Raw genomic sequence first — 24,301 nt, 5'->3', positions numbered from 1 at the left:
CTAATGCAGCAACTCTTGATCCATTTCCCACGCGCAGGTCAACTTCTCTTTTCTGCAGTGGTCTACTTCTCTTTAGTCCCTGAAGTAGAAGCTTCAGAAGACTTCTTTCCCTTCAAACTAGTGAGGTAAGCTTTGCAATTCCTCTTCCAATGACCTTTCACTCCACAATAATAGCATGGGTCATCAGATTTGGTATTGTCCTTGCCTGCTTTGACTGCTTTGTTATTGCCCTTAGCATTTTTGGATATTTTCTTAAAACTTCTTTTGATTTTTCTCTTAGTGTCCTTGGAAGAATGAATAGCTAAGACATGCCCAGTGCTAGCCTTGACATTGGGCTCCACAGTTTTAAGAGTGTGCATTCGATCTTATTCATATTGAAGTTCATAATGAATTGTGAATAACTATCTGGCAGAGATTGCAGAACCAAGTCAATACTTAGTTCATGATCCATGATAAAATCCAATGAACCCAGTTTTTCAATGAAACCAATCATCTTTAACACATGAGCACTGACTGAAGATCCCTCTGCCATTTTACACCGGTATAGTTGTTTAGATGTCTCATACCTCTCCACACGAGATTGTTCATCATACAACTCCTTGAGATGAAAAATCATAGTGTAAGCATCCATACCCTCATGTTGCTTCTGCAACTCAGGTGACATAGCTGCAAGCATCATACATGCTGCAGTGTTATCGTCATCACTGTATTTGTTGTAAGCAGCCACCTCTTCCTAAGTGAAATTTTCAGTAGGTACCACTGGAAAGGGCTGCTCAAGGACATATCCAATTTTCTCATGCTTGAGAATGATTCTCAAATTGCGGTGCCAATCAAAAAAAATTTGGTCCGGTCAGTTTGTTAGCATCCAGTATGCCTCTCAAATTCATATGATTACTCATGATTCAAAAACTGTAAATGACGAAAAACATAGAATTAATATGTATTATAATGCATATGCACAAATTCAATATGGACTTTAATTAAACGTGCTCCCACTGTTTAAAATAAATTCATGACCCTCATACATAAATTATTTGAATCCACATTTGATTCCCAGTGGGCTGGGATCCCATTCGTTGTATCAAGATCTTGAGTGTACTCAACAAATCCTAATAAAACATTTGGGTAGATATTATTATCAATTGTATCTCCATACAACTCCCAGATCATTAAGCTGACAACTCTTTTGTCTTCACACATCTTATGTGTTAGCTTAACATGCCTCTAAAACTTATCTCCTTGAGTGTACTCAACAAAAGATAAATTTTAGTTAAGTCAAACCCATTATTTAAAAATATCAAATATTTCATAGTGTCAAACATATCCTTAATAAACCAGCCTTGAGTGTATTCAACAAGTTAAGGTCGATTTAGGATTCTCGTTTTTCACTATAATGATGGAAGACTAATAATACTAAATTAATATTTTAACGAGGGATTTAACGTGCAATGATCTCATCAAGTAATTATATATATATATATATAAACATACATCTACTATGCAAATAAATATATATAAGTAATAGTATGGATGATTATGGACTTGTTCTATCTAATTTTCTCGAGCCAAAGAAAAGACTAGTTGGTCAATTCCTAAGGGGTACAACATTAGATCAACACCAATGCACCATCTCCATGGTGTCCACCTCTTCTTGCGCCTTCAATTAGTCAAACTGCAACATGTATCCTATATGAGTTGGCACGCATGCCTAGAAGAAATCGAACTCGTGGGCCTATAATAATAATAATAATAATAATAATAACGGACTCGCAGGTCCAATATAATAAAGAACTCTCAAGCCCATAACAACAATAATAACAACGGACTCGTAGGTCCAAAACAATTAAGGGCTCGCAGACCCATAAAACAACAAGAAATAAATCAACCATTCAACACATCCATGTGGTCGAGTCCATAATCATCCATAAACATTCATCACATAAATGTTTCCTATGTATAATATCTAATATTATATGCAATGTCTCATAAATCTAGCAATTATTGTCATCAAAACTAATTCAAAATTTTGGATCGAAATAATTAAATAATTAATAATCATATTAATTAATTAAGTTAATTGACGGGCTTATTTAATTAAAATCAAATTTTAACTAAATCCCGAATTAGAGTCCAACTCTAATTGCATAACTATTGGGCGAAATAATTTAATCAAAATCGAATTTTAATTAATTATTAAATTAGAGTCATACTCTAAATTTTAATTTGCATTGGGAAGTGGTATTAATTGAAATCAAATTTTAATTAATATAATATTAGAGTCCAACTCTAATAAAATTGAATTAATATTTTAATTTAGGACAAAATTCCCAAATAAAATAAAAATTCAATTAAGGGTCAAAATTAAATATTTAAGTTAAAATCTAATTTTAACAAAAATATAAAAGTCGTCAAATTTTAAATAAAATCTAATTTTGGGTCAAAATTAGGGTATGGGTCAAGCCCAATTAAAACATCATTTCAAAACCAATTTTAAAATACAAATTTTAAAACACCTTTTGAAATTGCAAATTTGACCCAATTTAAAAATTAACAATAGGGGCTTCATTATTCGTAAATTGCAGAAAAGCCTTCCATTTAAAAATTGCAAGTTGACCCCCTTTCAGAAATTGCAGATGAGGGCTTGCAATTACATTAATTGCAATGAAAGCCCCGCATCCAACCAAACCTTAAATTTTTTTTTTTTTTTTTTTGTTTCCGCCCTACTGGAGCATAAGACCCGCCGCCATAAGGCCGCGGGTCACACCCCCAACCAGCAGTGCAAAGGCGCTGCAGGTAGCAGCGCGAAGGTGCTGTTGGTAGCAGTGCCTCGCCTCGATAAAAAAAATGCTTTTTTTTTTCTTTTCAAAATCAGATTCTGAAAAGAAAAAAAAAACTAAAACTACAATTACTCGATTCATGGATTAACATGATTAAATTAATTTTTAATTTAATCAATATGTAGATCAATTCTTAATAAATACAAAGTTGGCTCTGATGCCAATGTAGGGAATTTACTTAAACATGCACAGCGGAATTAAACAATTTCAATTCCCATTCAGGATTCAGATTTGTATTTAGATAAGAACTGTGATGAGAAATATACATCTTCTTGATTTTACAAATTCCTTTGCGTTATTCTTTTCAACAACTTGAATCTACTTCCTACAACTGTCCAATTGTCCAGCCTCCAATGAAATTCACACAGAAAATAGACTGCAACTGCTAGGGTTTTTCCTCTTGTGCTAGCAAGAATAATGAAAATATTATGGACCTCAAACCCTAACCATGTATTTATATAAATCCGAACGAGCTCGACCCGGTCCGGTCCAATGTTTAATTAATCCATTTAATTAAACCCGGTCCGTGAATTAATTAATTCGGGAATATAAATAACAAATCCAATTAATTAATTTATCCAACGATTGTTAAATTAATCAATTGACAATTTGCAATCTTCCAATTCTCTTTTGTGTGCGACCCATTAGGTTTCCGACCACGATACCTAACGACGTGAAATATTATTTTGATCTAATCAAAACTGATAAATTAAACACCTTTTTAATTTATCACAAATTCACACTCGTCGTCCCAGATTGACATCTAACAATGTATTAGGGCAACACGTGTGACGGGAAATGTCACGTGGTATGACAAAACCAAAACTATTCGTTTACCATGAAACTATAATCTCTTCGTCAATATGATCCGATAAACTACGAGATATGAAAGTGTGTCAATCTCGATTATCGATCATATCTTTCATTCTACTATTATGTCAATATGAGTCGAAAACTCCTTTTCGACTTATATGTATATCTTGGCCAATGATTTCGTTATTGACTTAATTGAACAAAATGCAGATCATAATCTCTTACTATCTAAGAGTAACGAATCATTTATTGGTCATTCACAACCTTCATATGGTTATTGACATACCCTAACGATGTCGTATTAGCGGCCCTTGGCAGAGCAACATCCAACACCGTCAAAGCATGACTATCCTCATACAAGGCACTATGATGATCTCAAGTTATAGGACCAATTCCACTACCGAATGTTAGAGATTAACCATTGACACTCAAATAGTTATCCATGTGGAATCTCTTAGCGGGTTTCCAATGTTTTGTTCTATAACAAAATATCCACGTGTTCATTTAAGTGTCACCACACTTTAACTCGTAAGATCAGCTACTTACTTCACAAGTAAGAAATGTCACACGTGATGGTCTAACTGTATTAATGATATTCGTATCTCGTCATTACTTATGACAACGGTTTATTCAAAATCCAATCATATGTAATTTGTATATCACAATCACAACTCTTTGTAATTAACAAATCACTTAAACTTGGATTTTCGGATTCTATTATTTAATATTATTTATCACAAAATCAATTTAAATAAATAATAGATCTTGCCAAATTATATGCATTAAACATATTAAAAGTGTTTACAACCTAAATCGATTGAATTTAGGGCATAACACTTACATTTAGAACCACGTGTTAGATTATAAATTGTGGAAAAGTTGCATGTTGAGGTTGATTTATTCTTCTTTATGTGAAATTTAATATTTTTGCACGCAAGACTTGTTTTTTGCATCATGAAGGATCGGTTTGTATTTTTTGTGCACAATTTTCCCATACGCTTATGAAATTTTACTGAACACCCATACCTACGACTGCACTTCTCCCCGAGGCAGCTCAAATGGAATGTACCAAAAGCAATCCAACTGTATGCATGAACACTTCCTTCTTCATCACATTGCAGTTCAATGCAAAATAGAAGTGAATTGCTCTAAGTTTTCGACAATCAACAAGAGAACTCAATCGAGAAACCCTCAGATCCTATGATGAAAACCTCGAATTCCAGCTCTTCAACAAGCACTACAAACGATATTGAAGATTTTGATGTTGCCACCGAAGTAGAATTTTAGTTTTGTTTTGAGGTGGTTTGGGGCTGGGAGTGATGATGAAGATAATCATTTCATTTTTTTTATTTCATTTTTCGACCTTTTCATTTAATTTTTTTAATTGTTTAATGTGATAAATTGGAAGTTTCTATTTTCTCATTTTCTAAAACATTAAAAACGTGGTTAAACATAATTTCTTGATCAACTAGAAAGCATAAAAGTAGATCTAACATCTCCGAGACAAGAGTTCAAGCCATCTACAAAGAAAAGGGAACGAACGGATTTTAATGAACCTATGGATGAAAATCATCCATTTGTTTTACAGCCACATGCACTCGAAAGGTTTGGGGCCTCGTGTGCAACAAATGAAAGATTATATTATAAAATCTACAAATATTTGAAAGACTTGAGATCGTGGCTGCAATTATGATAAAAAAGAATTGTAAGTATAAACTTACTTGGAATATGAAGATGATCATTTAGTGAAAGTAATACTTGAATTCGATGAATTTAAATAAATTTGAGTAGTCTCAAGTTCTTTAAAAATATAAATCTGAAAAATTTTCATTATTTTCCAAGAAATCACAATCTTTCATCCAATTCAAGACTTGCTAATTTCACATAGTAATTTTTCGCAAGTTAACTGTTGGATTTTGATAATAAACATTGAATTTGAAGAAAAATGAGTTGCCAATTTGCTGTCCAAATTTTGCAATGATCGAATTACAACGCGTTGAGATATCAACATTTGATCACATCTATAAGGCTGATTTTATATACTATGAATCTCGTTTTTTCTCTCTATTTTGGATGAGACTTTTCGTATTGTTATTATGTTATAAAACTATAGGGAAGCATAAGAATAAGAAGAGGAGTAAGAGCGCAAAGAAAAGAGTAATCACACAACTATTTTTTTTTTTTTTAATATCTAAACCATGTTTTAATTACAAGGTTTACAATATTTACTCACTCTTGCTTTTATGTCCTCAATTTTTTTTCTCGCTACATTATCATTCTTAACTTTCAATTAATTAACATACTTTCTCTCTAATCATAAATTTTCATCCAAATATTCTACTTACGTGTATTGAAATGATGGACAAATATTTTGTTTAACTTATATATTAATTATTTATTTCAATTATTTAAAAATACGAGAGATAAGTATGTCCTTTTGCCCTCATAACAAATATTTTGGAAGAAAATTGTTTCTATAGATAAGATGTAAAATTAATAAAGGGTTGATGTTAGAAATTATTTTAGAAAAGTTGAAAATATAAGTGTAAAAATAAGAAAGATTTAAGGATATTAATTGTAATTAAAAATGTTGTGTACGTTAAAAAAAAATTGTTGCCTGAATATATTTACCCAAATGAAAAAGTAAATATAACGTTCAAAGCAACTAATCTGGACGTGTACTTTGGACTTTCGCTCCATTGCTTACACCTTCCTCCCCAGACTCTTCGTTGAATGAGTGGTGACAACACGCTCATTCCTCAACCAGAAAAATACAGAACAAAGAAAATCTTTACTTTCTCCAGTTATTACAATTTCTCGTTCAAATTCCTAAAATGTCTTCCACCTTGTGTAATCTCCATCCACCCTTCACATTTCCAATTCAACAAACAAGAATTTCATTAAAATCCCATTATAGAATTGACCTTTTCCGTCACAAAAACTCCCAACTCCAATTTTTCAATTCGAATAGAAGATTTCATCACCATTCTTCAATAAAATCGGTTTCAGTTAATGGGTACCCTGTAAAAAAAGAGGAAGAGGGTTCCTTGAAACGATATGAGGAAGGATGGTTGAAGAAGTGGGTTGAGTTTGTAAGGTATATATTGCCTGGTGGGGAGTGGTGGAGGCTGTCGAATGAGGGCGTTGATGGTGTGATTGTGGCGAAACCTGTGACTGTTTTGGTTGCGCTGAAAAGGATGTGGGAATTGATAGCTCAAGATCGATGGGTTATTTTTACTGCATTTGCTGCCCTCATTCTCGCTGCTGTAAGTTTAATCCTGTATTTTTTCATCCCTTGCAACTTCTTTTCTTCTTTTCGTGGGTAAAGAAATGTGATTTAATCCCATCTGGTGTCTGTTAAAGATTAAGACTTTATGATAGAATGATTATATCAATTATTTTAATGATCTGATATGAAGCTTATTTTCTTGTTCTGATTTTGATTTATTTGAGCTTGGCTTGTTTCTCCGTGCTGCTCATTAAACTTAGTCGAGTTAGGCTTGTTTACCACTTTCTTTAGATTAACTCTCTTGGTCTCTTTATGTGTTTAGTGCTGAAATTTGTTCTTATGGCTCAGCTTTCTGAAATCTCCATTCCACACTATCTTACTGCATCAATCTTTGCTGCACAAAGTAGTAAGATTGCGGTTTTCCACCAGAATGTGCGCCTTTTGGTTCTGCTGTGTATCACTGCGGGAATATGCAGGTTAAAATCTTGTACGGTCAAAGTTCCCTTCCTATTTTAATATGCACAATAGGGAAGAGACCGGCTTTAAGACCTTCTACGTCTCATTACATGGATGTTTTGCATAACTAGCTTCATACCTATTATGTTTTAATTTAATTTTCAATTTTGCAACATAACCTCGTCAATTCAATGAACTGCTATCCTTTTTTCCTTGAAATTCACAGCGGTGTGCGAGGTGCGTTGTTTGGAATTGCAAATATGATCCTGGTGAGTTCATGGACATACTAAATCTTCCTATATTTTATCTTTTAACATGCAAAGAGCCTGTATTCGGAATTTCTCTGGGGTTGGTAAAAAGAGAATTTACTTCACCCTATTAAAAAAAATTGAGAAATAGTCAAGGTATCTGTTTTAAATCCCTTGAATGGATAATTATAGAGTCCATCAATTGGTAATGTCCTTACATAAGTATTGCATAAGTTACTAAATCAACCTGCGGTGCCAGGGAAATCGTTAATTACTAACCTCTTGATTTCTGTGAAGTGAGTAGGTTTACTTTTATCTGATGTTGGCATTGTTAATTATTGTTACATCTTTGACAAGATAAATTTTCTGGCTCCCACCTGACAGAATGCAAAACAAAATATTGCAGGCATAGTTTCTCTTTTTGGGTTTTATATGAAGTTTTGATATCGATACTTATAAAAAATTTCGATTTTAATGTTCAGGTCAAGCGAATGAGGGAACAATTATACTCTACACTTCTTCTTCAGGTTCGTAAAATAATATGCTATAAAATGTTGTGGACTCGACATGGTTTCTGCTATTTGTCTTAATAACACAAAGCATGATTTATTTCTTATTATTTTTAGCTACTTTCTTTGTAGGATATATCCTTTTTCGACTCTGAAACAGTTGGTGGTTTAACAAGTAGGCTTGGGTCAGATTGTCAACAAGTGTCACGTGTGATGGGAAATGACTTAAACCTGATATTTCGTAATGTTCTTCAGGTTCGTTCTCTAAGTAAATTTCAAGCACGTTTTCCAGTTCTTAAGTTTAGAATCTTATTACTGTATCCTATAGGGAACAGGTGCTTTGGTGTACTTGTTGATTTTGTCACGTCCACTTGGATTGTGTATATTGGCCACTTGTGTCACTCTCTCAACCATCATGGTTATATATGGCCGGTACGATTCTTCCGGTCCTATTCGATATACAGATCAGATTATACTCTCCCGAATTTCAGTTTGCCTTGTTTAAAGTGTCGGCAAATCAGTGAACTTGTAGATTACTGTCACTTAGAAAAACATGAATTCTTAGAATAGTCCCTGTTTACATGGATATTTTATCATTTATGCATGGATTGAATTTTATGAGATTAAGGGGTCGTAGCACGAGGTATTAAATGAAATTGAAGATGATGCCTGGAGCTACATTAGTCTGGCTTTTGGATCATAAGCCCTCCACCCATAACCCCTATAATGCATACATACAGAAAACCAAGCTTAAGTCTTTAGGGTAGATTACTTGAGTTCTTATATCATAACAAAACCGTAATTATGTGCAATATGTTCTGATATCTCTTTATTTTCTGTTAATTATATGCGCTTCTTATCTTATATAGGTATCAAAAGCAATCTGCTAAGCTGATTCAAGAAATCACTGCTTCTGCTAATGAAGTAAGACTGGAAACTATATTTTTAAGTATTTTAGAGACACCTCGTTTCCTCATTTTTTCATATTATCAGTTTTCCTTATTTTTTCTGTAGGTTGCACAAGAGGCATTCTCTTTGATGAGAACTGTACGGGTTTATGGAACAGAGCAACAAGAACTTGGGAGGTAAGAATTCATTCACAATTCTGTATTTTCATTTTCCAGTCCTGTATCTGATATTACTATAAGCTGAAGTTACAATTATCTCAAAATATAATTTAACCGGTTCTTTCGGTGGTAGATATCGGAAGTGGCTGGAGAAATTAGCTGGCATAAGCTTAAGACAGAGTGCTGCACATGGAGTTTGGAGCTTCAGCTTCCACACACTCTATCACTCAGCACAGGTATAGTTATTTCACTAGTTTAGTATTTGCTTGTTTCTTTCTTTTCTGATCATTTCCCAGCTCCCTATATATCTGATACATTGTTGGATATTCTGCAACCTGCTTGAAAGGTCACCTTCTAATTCATTTGATTAGGGAGCATAAGAAGGTGAAGAGTGAGTGAACAAGGGAATTCTCACCAAAGCCATTTAGGGTGTGTTTGATAGGGTGGAAATTCCATGGAAAATGGAATTGCAATTCCATTTTTTCATTTTTTTGGTGTTTAATTGTCAAAAATTTCATTGGAATTCATTTTCCACATTTTCATGCCACATAGACATTTTCCATATTTTGGAGGAAAATGAATTATCTCCAAAATGGCGAGAATCCATTTTCCCGGATTACTGTAGCATTTTTTTCGTTTATTTTTTTAATTTTTTTATTTTTGGCAATGAAAAAAAATTCTAAGAATTATTGTAAAAAAATATTTCCCTTTAATTTGAAATTTCCATGTAAAACAAAGTCAAACGAACACCAAAAGATAGATGATTTTCTTGATTTTTTATTTTATTTATTTATTTATTTTTTTGCAATGAAACAAATTTCATCCTTAATATCAGTAAAATCTATCCCTTTAATTGATAATTTTCATGTAAAATAAAGCCAAACGAACACCAAAAAACACTTTTATTTCAACGTTTTTCACATGAAAAATTATACCAATCAGACACAATAATTTACAATTTCCAGGAAAACAATTTATAGGCAATTTAATTCCATGAAATTCGTTTTCTTTTCACCCAAATTCCATCTTTACAATCAAACAGACCCTTATTCTCTTGCAACTTCATTTTGTATATATGATTAAATCTTTCACGTGGAAAATCCGAAGTGGATCTTTATTTGACTATCTAAAAAGTAACATTAACTTCAGCGCACATGTAAAATTCTATAGGTTATTGCCGTGCTGATGGGAGGAATGTCCATTCTGGCTGGCCATATAACTGCAGAGCAACTTACAAAGTTCATTTTATACAGTGAATGGCTAATCTATTCAACCTGGTGGATTGGGGATAATTTGTCATCATTGATGCAATCTGTTGGAGCCAGTGAAAAAGTTTTTCAGTTGATGGATCTTTCACCTAGCGATCAATTCACTGCAAAAGGCATGCCTGCTTCTCAAATTTCTCAAATGAATCTTATTTATATGTGCTTAGGTTATTTAAAGTTCCCAAATTTATTCTCATATTTGGTAGATAATTCAACCTTGATCTGTCCACGAATATTATCCTGCACACATTCAACAGTACTGCCCATTGGTCGCTTTAATGTTTTAGTAAATTATTTTTTAATTGATTATTACACGTTCAATTTGGATAATGATCTATGTTATTGATAATGTTAATCTTGCCATTGTTTTTTGCATTAATGTGAAGGGATGCAGAGAAAATGATGGACGCAATTTCCCCGAAATTAAGAAAATGAATTTATCATTAGCTGGCATTTTGTGTTTCCACAGTTTGGCCCTTACTCTCTCATAGTTTTGGACTATACAAATTTAATGATGATTAATACAATAACAAATTAAATAATTGATCTAAACAATAATTGATGATCATGTACGCTTAGTAGCTTATTATATTTTCAATTTGCTGCACTAGTAAAACAATATGCCATAACTTATCAAAAATCAATTTACTGTAGTAGTTAAATCAGTAGCCTAAAAATTTAGAAGTGATTTGGTATTTTGTGTTAAGTCAGTAAATGCATATAAGATGAATGAAACCTTAAACTTATGTTTTAATTGGGAATTGGAAAAAGGTAAACGGTTCTTGGAAGTTGGAACAACAAAGGTGCTAATTGATTCTCCACACAGCAAAAAGTTTCTATTCTAAAACTGTTCCAGGGAATCTCATAGGCATTCAGTAAATATTATCAGAAATAGATGTTATTCACTCTCAACTTATTACTAAGGTCTTGTCGTAGGATTGCCTAGTTTCATGTTGTTCCTTTCATTCTTAAAGTGATTGTATACCTCCCTTGTACTCTCTTTTAAGGAATAAAATTCTCTTATTACCTATCAAAAAAAAAAAATTATTACTAAGGTCTTGTTTCTAGTTAAAAATTAAAAATTCCCCTTTTATTTGGAGACCTATTCAAGTGAAACCCTACAGAGTTTTCGCCTGGAAGCATATAAAAGAGATTTTCTTTTGCATGGGATGTTATTCCTGAGAGTATACTTTCTTGAGATAATTCCAGGAGATGGAAGAAGGCTAAGGGGCCGTTTGGCGAGGATTGTGCTTTTTCAAAGTAGTTTCTTAGTCCCAGTAGCAGCTTTTGGTTTTTCAAAACCCATGCCAAACTGGCCCGAAATTTTCTTCTTCACCAGCATGCTCGAAGAAGCCATAAATCATTGTTGCATTTCCAGATTTTGGTAACTTTGTGACAGTTAAAAATATGTTAACATGCTACAGGATCAAAGTTGCAAAGATTGATGGGGAGAATTGAATTTCGGGATGTAAGCTTTCACTATCCTTCAAGACCTGAGGTGAGGTTCCCTTAGAATATTTCCAATATACAAGTTTATATGTTGCAGTTGGCAATTATTTCATTCTGAAAGTACAAATAAATATTCTTCTTCTTACCAACTTGATACCTCTCCTTCAGTGTACTATAGTCCACGTGTTTACACACTACAGTTGGCAACTCTTAATCTTTCATTTATAACTATTACAACATTTGTACTTATTCAGTTACCTGTACGTTTCTTCTAAATCATGAGAGGCAACTGTAGTCTGTCTATTTGTTACAGGCACCGTTTTATTAATGCATGTTAGTTTACCTGTTATTGAATGTGGAGTTGCTGTAGCCTGTAAGATTTATGGCCATGAGGCATTATATCATTCTGTAGTGAGCAAGTCATGAAGTATCAACACCTAAATTTTTTGCATTTTGACTCTGACATAAAACAAAAATTGTTATCTTTTCCAACTGGTCATTTGCTTGATCTTACTGTGTAACTTGAATTCATATCAACTTTCTGGTACAGCAATTAAAGATCTATTTTCTTGACACGTGAACAGGTACCCGTATTACAACATTTCGACTTTGTAGTCTGTCCTGGGGAAGTAGTTGCCATAGTAAGTATACACTTTGTTTTTAAGTTGTGAATATATCAGTTGGCCACTTACATTTCCATCCATTGAGGAATATCTTTGTGGATGTTATCAAATGCTTGAAAATGGTCGGAAATAGGTATACACATGCAAACCATACAGATATATCAGCTAGGAAATATTATATAACAGTAAGTAGAATCATGAAGGGGTAGTAATCTGAAAATGCAAAGGTAAACATAACATGCATTGCATAAAAACTTTGATAAATATTGCAGCCTCTGGATGCCTCCCTCTTGAGTCATATTTCATGTTGAATCTAGCATTATACAGCCAAAACTTCTCCATGGACATGTCCAGAAATGAATCTCTTTATTGCTTTTTCCAGGTTGGCCTTAGTGGTAGTGGGAAGAGCACTGTAGTGAATCTTCTGCTCCGCCTTTACGAGCCCACAAATGGTGAGGTAAACAAGTTATCCTTCTATTCTTGTGCATGCTTTTACTTTGTTGTGGACGGAGAAAAAAAGAATTGGAATTAACTGCGTAGAATAAGCCCTAGTATTTTAGAAATTCATATTTTTACTTTCACAGCTGTTACTTATTGCAAGTTTAATTGATATTTTTTGTCCTGAGTATAGATACTGATTGATGGCTACCTACTAAAAGAACTGGATATTAAGTGGTTTCGAGAAAGAATTGGATATGTGGGACAGGTAGCCACTATTATTTTCTTTTCCGAATAACTTAATTCAAACTTCAAAAATGTACTTATTGATGTTTGTTCCACAGGAACCCCGACTCTTCCGCATGGACATCGGTTCGAACATAAGATATGGATGTTCCCGAGATGTTAGTCAGCGGGATGTGGAATGGGCTGCCAAGCAGGCCTTTGCCCATGATTTCATCTTGTCTCTGCCCAATGGCTACCAAACACTCGTTGATGATGATTTGCTCAGTGGAGGACAAAAGCAGCGAATCGCTATTGCCCGGGCGCTTCTTAGAGACCCAAGCCTTTTAATCCTTGATGAAGCTACCAGTGCTTTGGATGCAGAAAGCGAACACTATGTCAAGGTAGAGAAACCGAACATACTCGTGAAAACTGTGCATAATTTATATTCTAACTTACTACTTTTGCATTGTAAATAGGGCGTTCTTCGAGCATTGCGTAGTGACCTAGAAATCAAGAGATCTGTCATCGTAATTGCACACAGGTGAGGTTCCTTGCAGAGTTATGTGACTTGATGGCAAACGAGTACTGATAACCACTTTTGACAGGCTTTCCACAATTCAAGCTGCTGACAGAATTGTAGTGATGGAGGGCGGTAAAATTGTAGAGGTACGTGCTCTGGGTGTCCGACCTATCAAACTTGGATTCTAGTTTTCCATTCAACATGTTTGCATAAACATATATTTGACTGTTTTTGAATTAAAATTCTTTATTTCTCATACTCATTTTCGACCAAACATTCACACAATAAAATATTATGCACTTAAACTTGAAAACTTTTCTCTACTTTTTAATCACACATTCTCCAAAAAATCACTATTCAAAATATTATTTTCCTCCAATTCCCTTTATAATGGCTATCAAACAGGGGCTTATTGTTATCTTGAGCTTCACTTTGAAAATGCAAGTGATGCTAACATTGCTCAATTTACTCCACTGTTCTTTTGTATGTGATGAAATAATTCTAGGAAATTTGAACATAACCTAGAGCAGAAATTCACACACACTAATATATAGATTCATAATGTTCATTCTCAATGTGAGAGCTACTTTTCGTTACCATTACAAGTTTTCACGGAAAATTGAGAAATCATTAAACTTTCCTCTCAGGTTTCTTTAGCCCCTGTTCAACCATGTAATAAGAAAATTACCTAAATCATAGGTCAATCTTCGGTCAAGGTAAAAGTGAACATTATAATTAGGCTTTGCAGAATTCAACATTGCAAGGCAACGTATTCATGGATATTATGGTCTGTAATGATTTTATTCGATTGACATCTGTCAATGCCCAAGTTGTTTAACTAATACAGAAGAACTTAACTAAATATTGGAAGATGCAAGTTTAGACATATGGTATAGCTTTTGGATTTCGACTATTTAGGACATATTTGGCTGGGTTTCTAGTTCATCTTTTTTTAGAAGAGCTTCTTGAGGAAGCCTCCTTGGCCATTTTCCTCTAAAAAGCTCTTCTAATCAGTTAAAACACTTCTTAGAAAATTATCTAAGCAGGTCCAGAATCAGTTTCTTAGTTTCAGAATCAGATGGACCCATAATCCTTAGTTTTTCTTTCTTGTTTTGCGGGACTCTGAATCTTTAACTGTCCTCAATTTTTCAGATGGGCAACCATAAGGAGCTTCTCCACAAGGACGGCTTGTATGCACGATTAACCAGACGACAAGCTGATGCTGTTGCATGATACCATAGCCGTACAATGTCACTACAACGATCACTGCTTATTTCATGCTATACTAATGATATACGAGGCCAGCATAGAGGTTCAAGGGAACTTTAGTTCTGACAATTGTATGGACGCGCCAATCTCGACTAACAAGAATTGAATTTCCTGAACAAAGAAGAATAATTGCAGTGACCACCTGAACTTTTTGATTGCTAAAAAAAAAAAAAAAAACACCCTGGTTGCTTAAAGATTTCGTAGTCTATACATTTTCCATGACACTAGTTTCTGTCTTGTATTCTTTACATTATTAAGGGTAGCCAATTGCTCCATGTGTAACTTCTTGACAGATCATATATAATGCTCTCAAAGATGTCTTCTTGATCCGTATTGTAAGGCTTGAAAAAGTACTTTATTATTTCAGAAATTATTGGATAATTAGCACAAAACATCCATACCTTTCGATGTTTTTGTATAAAACGTCCATACCTTTAATTTTTGGGCGGATTATACCCTCACCTTTATTTTTTTTTTGCGCAAAACGTCCTTTTGTCAACTTTCCGTTTAAAATGCTCCGTTAAATCAAAAGGTAATTAGCACAAAAGGTCCCTACCTTTCAAAGTTATTGTGCAAAACGTCCATACCTTTTATTTTTTAGCATAATTAGCACAAAATGTTCCTACCTTTAAATATTATTGTGCAAAATGTTCCTACCTTTCATTTTTAGCATTTTCACCCCCTACATTTCACCTTTCGTTGCGCAAAATGTCTTTTCATCCATTTTTCCAATAAAATGACGATTTTACCCTCCTATTGAAATAAAACAAAAAGAAAAGAAAAAAAATAAATAATTAATTAATTGCAATCATAGTTCTAAATCTTTCAAAACATTATAGATAAATCCTAAATTCTCCATTACGGCCACTTTCACAACCCCACCAAGCCACTACCTATAGATCCATATAGCACCACTTTTCAATCACAACACCTATCAGACTGCACCACCACCAGTCTCGCCTCACTCTCCCCAATATCCTCCTCCATAGTATTGGTCACCAAACTGTCTGAAACAACCACATTTACGGTGGTGGAGTTCAGTGGGCATGGTGGCTGAAAGGTGGTGTTATGTGGATTTATAGTTGGCAGCTTGATAGGTTGTGAAAGTGGTGGTGGTTAAGAATTTATTATTTCTTTGTAATTTTTTAAAAATTTAAGGACTATGATTGCAGTTGGTAATTCATCTTTTCTTTTTGTTTTATTTGAATAGGAGGGTAAAATCGTCATTTTTTTGAAAAAATAGATGAGAATGACCTTTTTTGCAATGAAAGGTGAAAGGTAGGGGTGAAAATGCTAAAAAATGAAAGGTAGAGACGTTTTCCACAATAACATTGAAAGGTAGGGACCTTTTGTGCTAATTATGCCAAAAAAATGAAATGTATGGATGTTTTACATAACAATATTGAAAGGTTGGGACCTTTTGTGTTAATTACCTTTTGATTTAATAGAACATTTTAACGGGAAGTTGACAGAATGACGTTTTGCGCAAAAAAATGTAAAGATAAGAGTGTAATTCGTCAAAAAACGAAAGGTAGGGACGTTTTCCACAAAAAACATCGAAAGGTAGGGACGATTTGTACTAATTACCCGAAATTATTTACTAAATTAATATTTTCAAACAACCCTCTACTTATTTTTTCTCCACGACTCAATCTTTGCTCAATTTGAGTCTTTTCTTGATATTAAATATCCATAAAACCCTAGTAGAGGTTAAGCGGCGACCACCCTCTGCTAACCGTCTAAAGCTCAATGTTGATGCAGCCGTCGAGGCGAACATTGCTGTATCAAAAATCAATCAAGTTAAAGTTCATTCCTTCGATATTAGATTGTAATTTTTTTTTTCATCTTTCCTTATAATATTTTCATTTTCACGTTAAAATTCTTACTTCTAATTCAAATCCAAACCTAAATCTTTATTTGACAAGGCAATCGCTTCGTTTTATATCAAGTCAAAAGCAACGGAATATAAAATAGTCTCTATTTGGTCTAGATTAAAATAATTTTTTAATATATTTAAATAATAGTTGTTGAAATGTTACAATAAAAAGTTGAATATTGGGTTTACATTTATTTTTTATAGAAAAATATGTTAGTGTAATAATGAGTGTTGAGACATGGAGTGATGGGAGAATTTGTAAAAGAGGTTAGTCAAACAACGAATTTGATTAAATAATCTCCTCTCAATGTTTATTGGTCAAATGACCTTCAATTATAAAATGATTATTATATTCACGTCACAATTTTTATTTCTTGTACAACATTTTAATTAAACTTAAGATTGTTAATCTTTGCTCAATATAATATTTATATCCTTCAGATTTTTCATGTCATTCTGATCCTTAAACTTTTTATTAGTTAAAACATTACGTATTTGACAACAATTTTATATTAAAAAATTCATTGAAATGGTGTAAATCAACTTACCTTTTCATCACATTTAAAAAAATAATAATAAATAAAAAGTGTAAAAAAAATATTTTCCCACTATTTCAAAGCATGAAAACAAAATATTTTGATATAAGTCAACATTAAGGACGAGACGTACTAATTAATGAAATGTTGGTGATAAGAATTCAACAAAAAAAGTTAAAAAAATAATTGCTATAATAAGATTGAGTAGATCCACTTCGAGTAAAATGTGGTTTTATTAAATAAAACTAGTGGTGGCAATATAATCCTCCTTTATAAAATAAAAAAATGCCGAATGTCATAAATATCATCATCATCGGAAAAGACATTAAATCCATATCAATTCAATTAAATTCCCCAATTCAATTTTAGGGCCCCAATGTCATAATTGATCGTTTTCTTCTCTTTAGCTTTCAGATCTCTACCTTAAAATCCTATTCTTCATTTATTTTGGGTATTTGAACAATAGTTTGTTACTATGTTATATACATTGAAATCTCAATTACATTTGAAAAATGAATAACTGTGTTTTTAGGAATCTCGTGTAAATTGTAGTTTTATTATTGAATATAGTATGGAATGATATTTTAAAACTTATTGATTTTTGTATTTACCGTATTTTTTTGTTTCTACAACTATTGAATGATTATGGTTTTGCAGTTGTTATATTACACAATGGAAGTACAAACATTATTTGTTATATATAACGATCTCTGTTCGTTATTGGAAATACAATGTGGTCATTTTGATAATTTAAATGTGTTAATTATTTTCATGTTACTTTGATGTATACATATTTGAGTAAATTATTTAACTTTTTGATTTTATTTGCAACTATGGATTCCGTAGAATGATATGGGTACAAGTATGCTATTTTGTTGAGTTTGAGAAGACTGAAGAAGGAAAATAGACATGGAGTCATGCGGGGAATGGTGAAGAATTGTTTCAATTGGCATTTAATAAATAGGGTTGTACAACAAAATGAAAGAATAAAATAAATTGTCTCTTCTCAACTTCTCTTATTTTTTATTTTACTATCTGAGCGATATAGTAATAAGAGGTGGGTGATGTTCGCTCAATTGTTTTAGGATAATATTGATGGCTAGACACAGATGGTCGTTTTGATATCTTAGGACATTGTGGTTGATCGAAAATAGATGGTGCATCATCACTCTCAAATTTTTTTTTCGTCATCAACCTCAAATGCTACATTATCCACTATAGGTTTTACATCATCGTCAAAAGCTGTTGATTCGTACCAAAATGCCTCCGTGAGTTCATCATCTGTAGGATTTAGCATATGATATACCTTAATCTGAAAAAAACAAATGTACAGCTTTTAGCAAATTGTTTGTAATAATCAATACGCAAAAAGTAAGAAATTCCGCATAATTTAACCAATTCAAGGTGAAAAATGGGGTTGCTCCTTCGGCAAAACTTGGATAAAGTTGAGCCATGTAGATTTTAACAAATAAAACTCACATTTGAGGATTCCAAAAACGTGCTAAGTATTTCTTCCCTAAGTTGCTCGTACATTTTCCAGCCTATCATTCTTGGAATTCTACCATCATCTGTCACACGATTGAATCTTTTTCTAACACTGGAATTGCTTCAAACGCCCAAATTTGTACAATCATAAATTTAAAATTCTTTGACGTTTTTCCCAAATTGCGTTTGAACACCCTACTCATACGACTTTTTCCCCATGCGTAGTTAAATCTATCAAAATCATCAACCAAATAACATCACCACAATTTAATATATGTATTCTCCTCTACCGCCGACAGTACATACATCAATATAACTGGAAGGCCCAACTTGTACTTATCACTCTTATGCTTGCAACATTTGAAAGTATCTAATAATAAACCTCTCTTTATTTTGTCATTACTATGCTTGAAACTATCTTCACAAGTTTACAATTTTGTCCTTACATCGCGTCCTTATCTTCCAAATCCCCAATTTTAAACCCAGTCACCAATATGAACTTGCAACTCAAATCTTACAAGATTGTCTTCAATTTTAATCCACACTTCATTTTCTTTTGAGGTACTTATCGACCTCAGAATTAACTAGTTGACCAATTGTGATACAAGCTTTGTGTCCTTGAAGTTCAACAAATGTTCAAAGCAATAATTTGTGAATAGATCTTGATGCTTATCATCCAAGCTGTAGAATACTTCTTCAATCAATTTCATTCTACACATATTTGCGTTCACCATGTCTTGAGCATTTACTTGGTGTAAAATACAAAACAATAATTGAGTTAGGAATCTTATTTCTCAAAGTAATCGTTTACCAAACAAATGCACGGATAAAATTCAAGCTTGCAATGCAACTTATTTACAAGGATGACAATCCATTTAACATGTACCTTTTCTAAAATCTTTTGCATTTTCATTTTACAATAGCAAGTGAAAACATCCTCTGTCACAACTCGTCAATGTACTAAGAATCCTAGGTCATTATCACTTATTTATTTATTTGACTTTCGAAGCAATAATATATAAATATAAAATTATACAAACTTTCTATTATGTGAAATGTCTCGGAATTAGACTCCTAAATCTTTCTTGTCGAGTAGTATCCTTGTGCATATAAGAATAAAAATAGAGTTGCCAAAAGTATACAACTCTAAAAGAATTTCAAATTAAATAAATCCAAAATTGGGGATATGCAACACTGAGCGTATACATGTTAAAATGCCACCAAATACATCCTTGAAAGTGGCCCAGTTGCAACATGGGATGAAAAATATCAGAATGCAACATGCCTTTTCAAAAATGTAATCAAGAAATCATATCAAACACTTCATAGAGCAGAAGAGTATGTTCTAAGTAAGGTAGAAAATTTACTCCTTGTGCGTTCACTTCCACCATGTAGTAGTAAGGAGAGGAATTCTAGTATTTTTGCAAATCTGGAGTCGATTTAGTGGATTTTACGTTGAAGTTGAAGATGATGAAAACAGGAAGAAGAAGAAGACGTTAATTTACGGAGATTACGATTTTACAGTGTTGAAGAAGAAATGACGGATGAAATGAGAGGAAATTGGGTGATTTTTTTAGTTAAAAATTGAAGGGCAATTTATTAATAAAATATTTTGCATTTTTTTTTTTTAATAAATTTGTCCAAAATCATTTTGTAAATTGGCTATTTGGCTAAATTCCCTTGAGTCATATATCTTCGGGAAATTTGGTCAGTTAGCCGGGTTGTGTAAAGAGTTTGGACAAATGCTTTAACTTATATTTTAAAGAAAATTCAAAATGTATTAAATGGTAAAATGACAAAATTGCCTTTCAACTATTAAATCAAAAATCACCATATTTCCCCTCATTTCACCCGTTGTAAAAACCCTATTCCCAAATTTTTGAAATGAATAGCTTCTTTCTTCCCCTTTCATTATCTTCAACTTCACTATAAACCTAGTAAAATCGACTGCATTCCGTCAAGTTATTGGGAAGCATAAATTGTTCGTGGGCATAGTTTCAGAAGCTTGAAGATTTAGGATTCCAAAATATTCAACTACAAATTTGCGAAAATTCTAGAATTCCTCTCTTTACTATTATGAAGGTGGAAGTGAACGCAATAGGAGTAAGTTATCTACCTTATTTTTGCAATAATTTTTACAGTTAGTGTGTGTTGGTATGAATTTCGAACATGGTTGGAATCTCTTTAAATTCTTGATAGTTAGATACTTGTATGTGTTGCTTGCAAAGTTTATCTAATTTTTCTTTAACATAATTTGTTTTTATCAAAATCGAGAAAATTTCCTTCTCTATAGGGTTTGTCCTAGGAAGCAAAATAAAAATAATCATAGCTTCAAAATGGAGCAAGGGATGAAAGAAAAACATATTCAAAGTTACATGTATCTTGAAGAAGTAGGTTCTTTCTCAAAAAGTCAAAGTGGGGGTGCTCTTGAGGCTTGAGTAAGCAAACGGAAATTAAATGTTACATGTTTTGAATCTTCTTATCTTTTATTTTGATTAGATTATAGCATTAAAACTGTAAGCTGAAGTTGAATTGAGAGAATAGATTATGTGGCTCAAGCAAACCAGGCTATCACACATAGAATAGTTAATGGTTGTCTATGTTGAGGTCTTTATGGTAATGTCTATATTTCAGTTGCAGTAAACGAGAGGAAGAAAGCAAGTCATGACTCGGGTTAAATTATCATGAAAGTGAATGGTGATAGACAAATTAATAGCAATAATTTCCGATTCTTTCAAAAGTGGAGAATGATTTGAAATTTGTTAGAAATGTAAGCTCAAAACTAACAGGATTCACTGCATTTCTATGTGCTTTTATAACTCAATTTGATTAGGCTTCATTATATTTTGCTAGAACTTAACTTGCAATTAAAATGTACATTGCTGATCTTGATGTTTCTATTTGGTAATCTTGATGGAAGGGCCTTTGAATGGCCAAATAAAATGTATGCTTTAATGCATTAAAGATCCATTGAGTTGATTGAAAGGAGGTCTAATTGTCATTTCGGGGGTATTGACATATGGGATACTATAAAATGATGCTTCTGTTTTATTCTCAATGCAAAGGCATGTCGTGTGTATTCCCAATTTTGGATTCATTATTTTCATACAGTTTGTGAAGAGAAACATAGGTTAACTGCATGATGATTGTTTGTTCAGAATTTTAGGAATAATAACCACAGATACTACGCGTGCAATCTCTTTTGAATGTCTTTTGGAGTTTCTTGATATAACTTTGGCTACTTTCTCTAGGGATGGCAAAAAGGGGGCCAGTTCCCCACCTCGCCAGTCAATTTTCTGCCTTGTTACCCATTTAAGATAGGCAGGGGACAAAGCGGGACATTTACCTCGTTTACGTACTCGTTTAATTTTTTAAAGTTTTGATAATTCATGTTATTATCCACATTCATTAAAGTGAGACAATCATATAATTATTGAAATTTTAATTAATTAGTTATTATTCGAATATATTTGAAAAACTAAAACTTTTATTGTTTATCATATTCTTTAGATAATTTTAGTTGCCATCTTTAAGCAAAATTAATAAAATTTCATGGAATTTTTCATTTAAAGTATTGAATTCTTTAAAAAAAAATTAAATAGGGCGAAGCGGAGCGAGGCAGGGCCCTTATTACCCTACTTGTCCTGTATTGGAATACCAGATTAAGTGGGTAATCTCCGCCTCGTTAGGGCGGGGCCCAACGGGTATCGGGTTTGAAGGATTTTTTTGCCATCCCTAGCTTTCTCTTGATATGTTGTAATGTCCTCTAGTTGTTTGTTCTTATCTAATAATGCTCTTTCGTCTTTATATATGGAGAATGCTATGATGTTGTCCATTGTTAGTTTTGTTAAAATAATGATTGATTTGAGAAATAAGATTCCTAACTTAAGTATTGTTTTGCATTTTAAATTAAGAAAAAATTGATGCTGAAGACATAGTAAATGTGAGGATAAGTAATAGGTGTAGAAGGAAATTGATTGATGAAGATTTCTACAACTTGGATGATAAGCTTCAAGATCTATTCATAAACTCCTACTTTGGACATTTGTTGAGCTTGAGGAACATAAAGCTTGCATCACAATTGGTCCACCAATTAATTCTGAGATCGATAAGTACCTTAAAAGAAAATGAAGTATAGACTAAAATTGGAGACAAGCTTGCAAGATTTGGATTATAAGAGTTTGCATGGTGATTGAAAGAACGTTTAAAGGGTAGCAACAACAAAATAAAGAGATATTTATTGTTAGATGTTTTCAAATGTTGCAAGCACAAGAGTGATAAATATAAGTTGAGCCTCCTTGTTATATTGGTATATGTACTTTTGACTATAGAGGAGAATGCATATATAAATCCGTATTCTACAATCATGATAATATATTCTAAAACTATTTTATAATTACATTTTTTTAATTATGTTACTGAATATTAAATTTATGATTGTACAGATTTGGGCTTTTAAAGCAATTCCCAATTTCGAAAGAGATTTGGTATGCTAGGAAATGTGCAAGCAGCTTGGGGAGAAATACTTTGCACATTTTTGGAATCATTAAATGTGAGTTTGTTTATTAAAATCTCCATGGCATATGATAACTGTAACTAAACAATTTGTTGAATAATTAAACATTCTTTTTTTTTTCCAGATTGAGGTACGTCGTATGCTAAATCCTATAGATGATGAACTGCTAGGGCCATTTGGTTGGAATCCAGACATTATGATGATGAAACGGATCCTAAGTTGGATAATGTCGCATTTAAGGATAATGGTAGAAAAAATCTAAAAGTGATGATGCACCACCAAGAAAAAGTCACCCACAATGTTCTAACAATGTTCTAAAACATTGGATCGACCATTTGTGTCTAGCCATCAACATTCATCTAAAATAATTGGACGACCACCACCTTCTTTTTATGACTATATCACTCACATAATAAAACAAGAAATAAAAGGAGTTGAGGAGAGGATGCGAGGTGAGATGTCAGAATGCTTTGATCGAGTGGAAAGGAAAATTGATTTGTTTCTCCAATTGGCCGGTAGAGGGAAAGTTTAGTAAGAAAGAAGTGAATTTGATGACGGCGTAGTACAGGCAATCAGAAGAAGAGGTGATTACTGAAAATTGTTCTCATTAAGAAGTCACACCGAATAAACAATACGATGTCTTTTTTACATATGATAATGGTATATTATCTTTTTTACTTTTTGCAATAAGCTAAAAATAATTTTTTTATTGGGTCCCATTTGTAGGATTTGTGCTAAATCCTTCATCTGCCATAGTTGTGTACCAACAATGTCCTTTAACCTAGACTGGAAAGAATTTTCGGACTGAAAAAGCTCAACAAGATGAGGTAACTAAGAAGGCGATTGGGACGAAAAAGGATTTAGGCCCCGTTTGGTAGGGATTTTTTGCCCCAAAAAATTGATTTTTTGACCGTTATTTTACTATTCAAGCCGTAATTTT

At 32.9% G+C, this 24,301-nt stretch overlaps 1 protein-coding gene and 1 long non-coding RNA gene across 4 annotated transcripts; both read left to right on the top strand.

The window, feature by feature from the left end:
- The first annotated feature begins 6,332 nt into the window (after positions 1-6,332).
- LOC111382409 (ABC transporter B family member 26, chloroplastic) lies at positions 6,333-15,281 on the top strand. 2 transcript variants are annotated; one of them, XM_023006378.1, is made up of 18 exons: positions 6,333-6,916; positions 7,228-7,355; positions 7,562-7,604; positions 8,066-8,110; positions 8,225-8,347; positions 8,421-8,524; positions 8,962-9,016; positions 9,107-9,177; positions 9,293-9,395; positions 10,330-10,540; positions 11,849-11,922; positions 12,458-12,514; positions 12,879-12,953; positions 13,128-13,202; positions 13,279-13,560; positions 13,636-13,700; positions 13,765-13,825; positions 14,832-15,281. In XM_023006378.1, the coding sequence occupies exons 1-18, from the start codon at positions 6,485-6,487 to the stop codon at positions 14,910-14,912; spliced, it is 2,085 nt and encodes a 694-aa protein (XP_022862146.1). In that variant the 5' UTR covers positions 6,333-6,484; the 3' UTR covers positions 14,913-15,281. The 2 variants fall into 2 exon arrangements, with proteins under 2 accessions (XP_022862146.1, XP_022862148.1); XM_023006380.1 differs by having other exon boundaries at positions 6,550-6,916; positions 7,228-7,366.
- Positions 15,282-20,695: 5,414 nt separating this feature from the next.
- LOC111382413 lies at positions 20,696-24,295 on the top strand. Of its 2 annotated transcripts, none has more exons than XR_002700499.1 (4): positions 20,696-20,948; positions 23,291-23,397; positions 23,486-23,491; positions 24,088-24,295. It is a non-coding gene; the product is annotated as an uncharacterized LOC111382413 (long non-coding RNA). The 2 variants fall into 2 exon arrangements; XR_002700498.1 differs by having other exon boundaries at positions 23,486-23,945.
- Positions 24,296-24,301: the final 6 nt, after the last annotated feature.

Source organism: Olea europaea, unplaced genomic scaffold (assembly GCF_002742605.1).
Source record: "Olea europaea var. sylvestris unplaced genomic scaffold, O_europaea_v1 scaffold2492, whole genome shotgun sequence".
Taxonomy (NCBI): Eukaryota; Viridiplantae; Streptophyta; class Magnoliopsida; order Lamiales; family Oleaceae; genus Olea; species Olea europaea.
The sequence above is the reverse complement of the archived record's forward strand: the minus strand, read 5'-3'. Positions and strand labels throughout refer to the sequence as shown.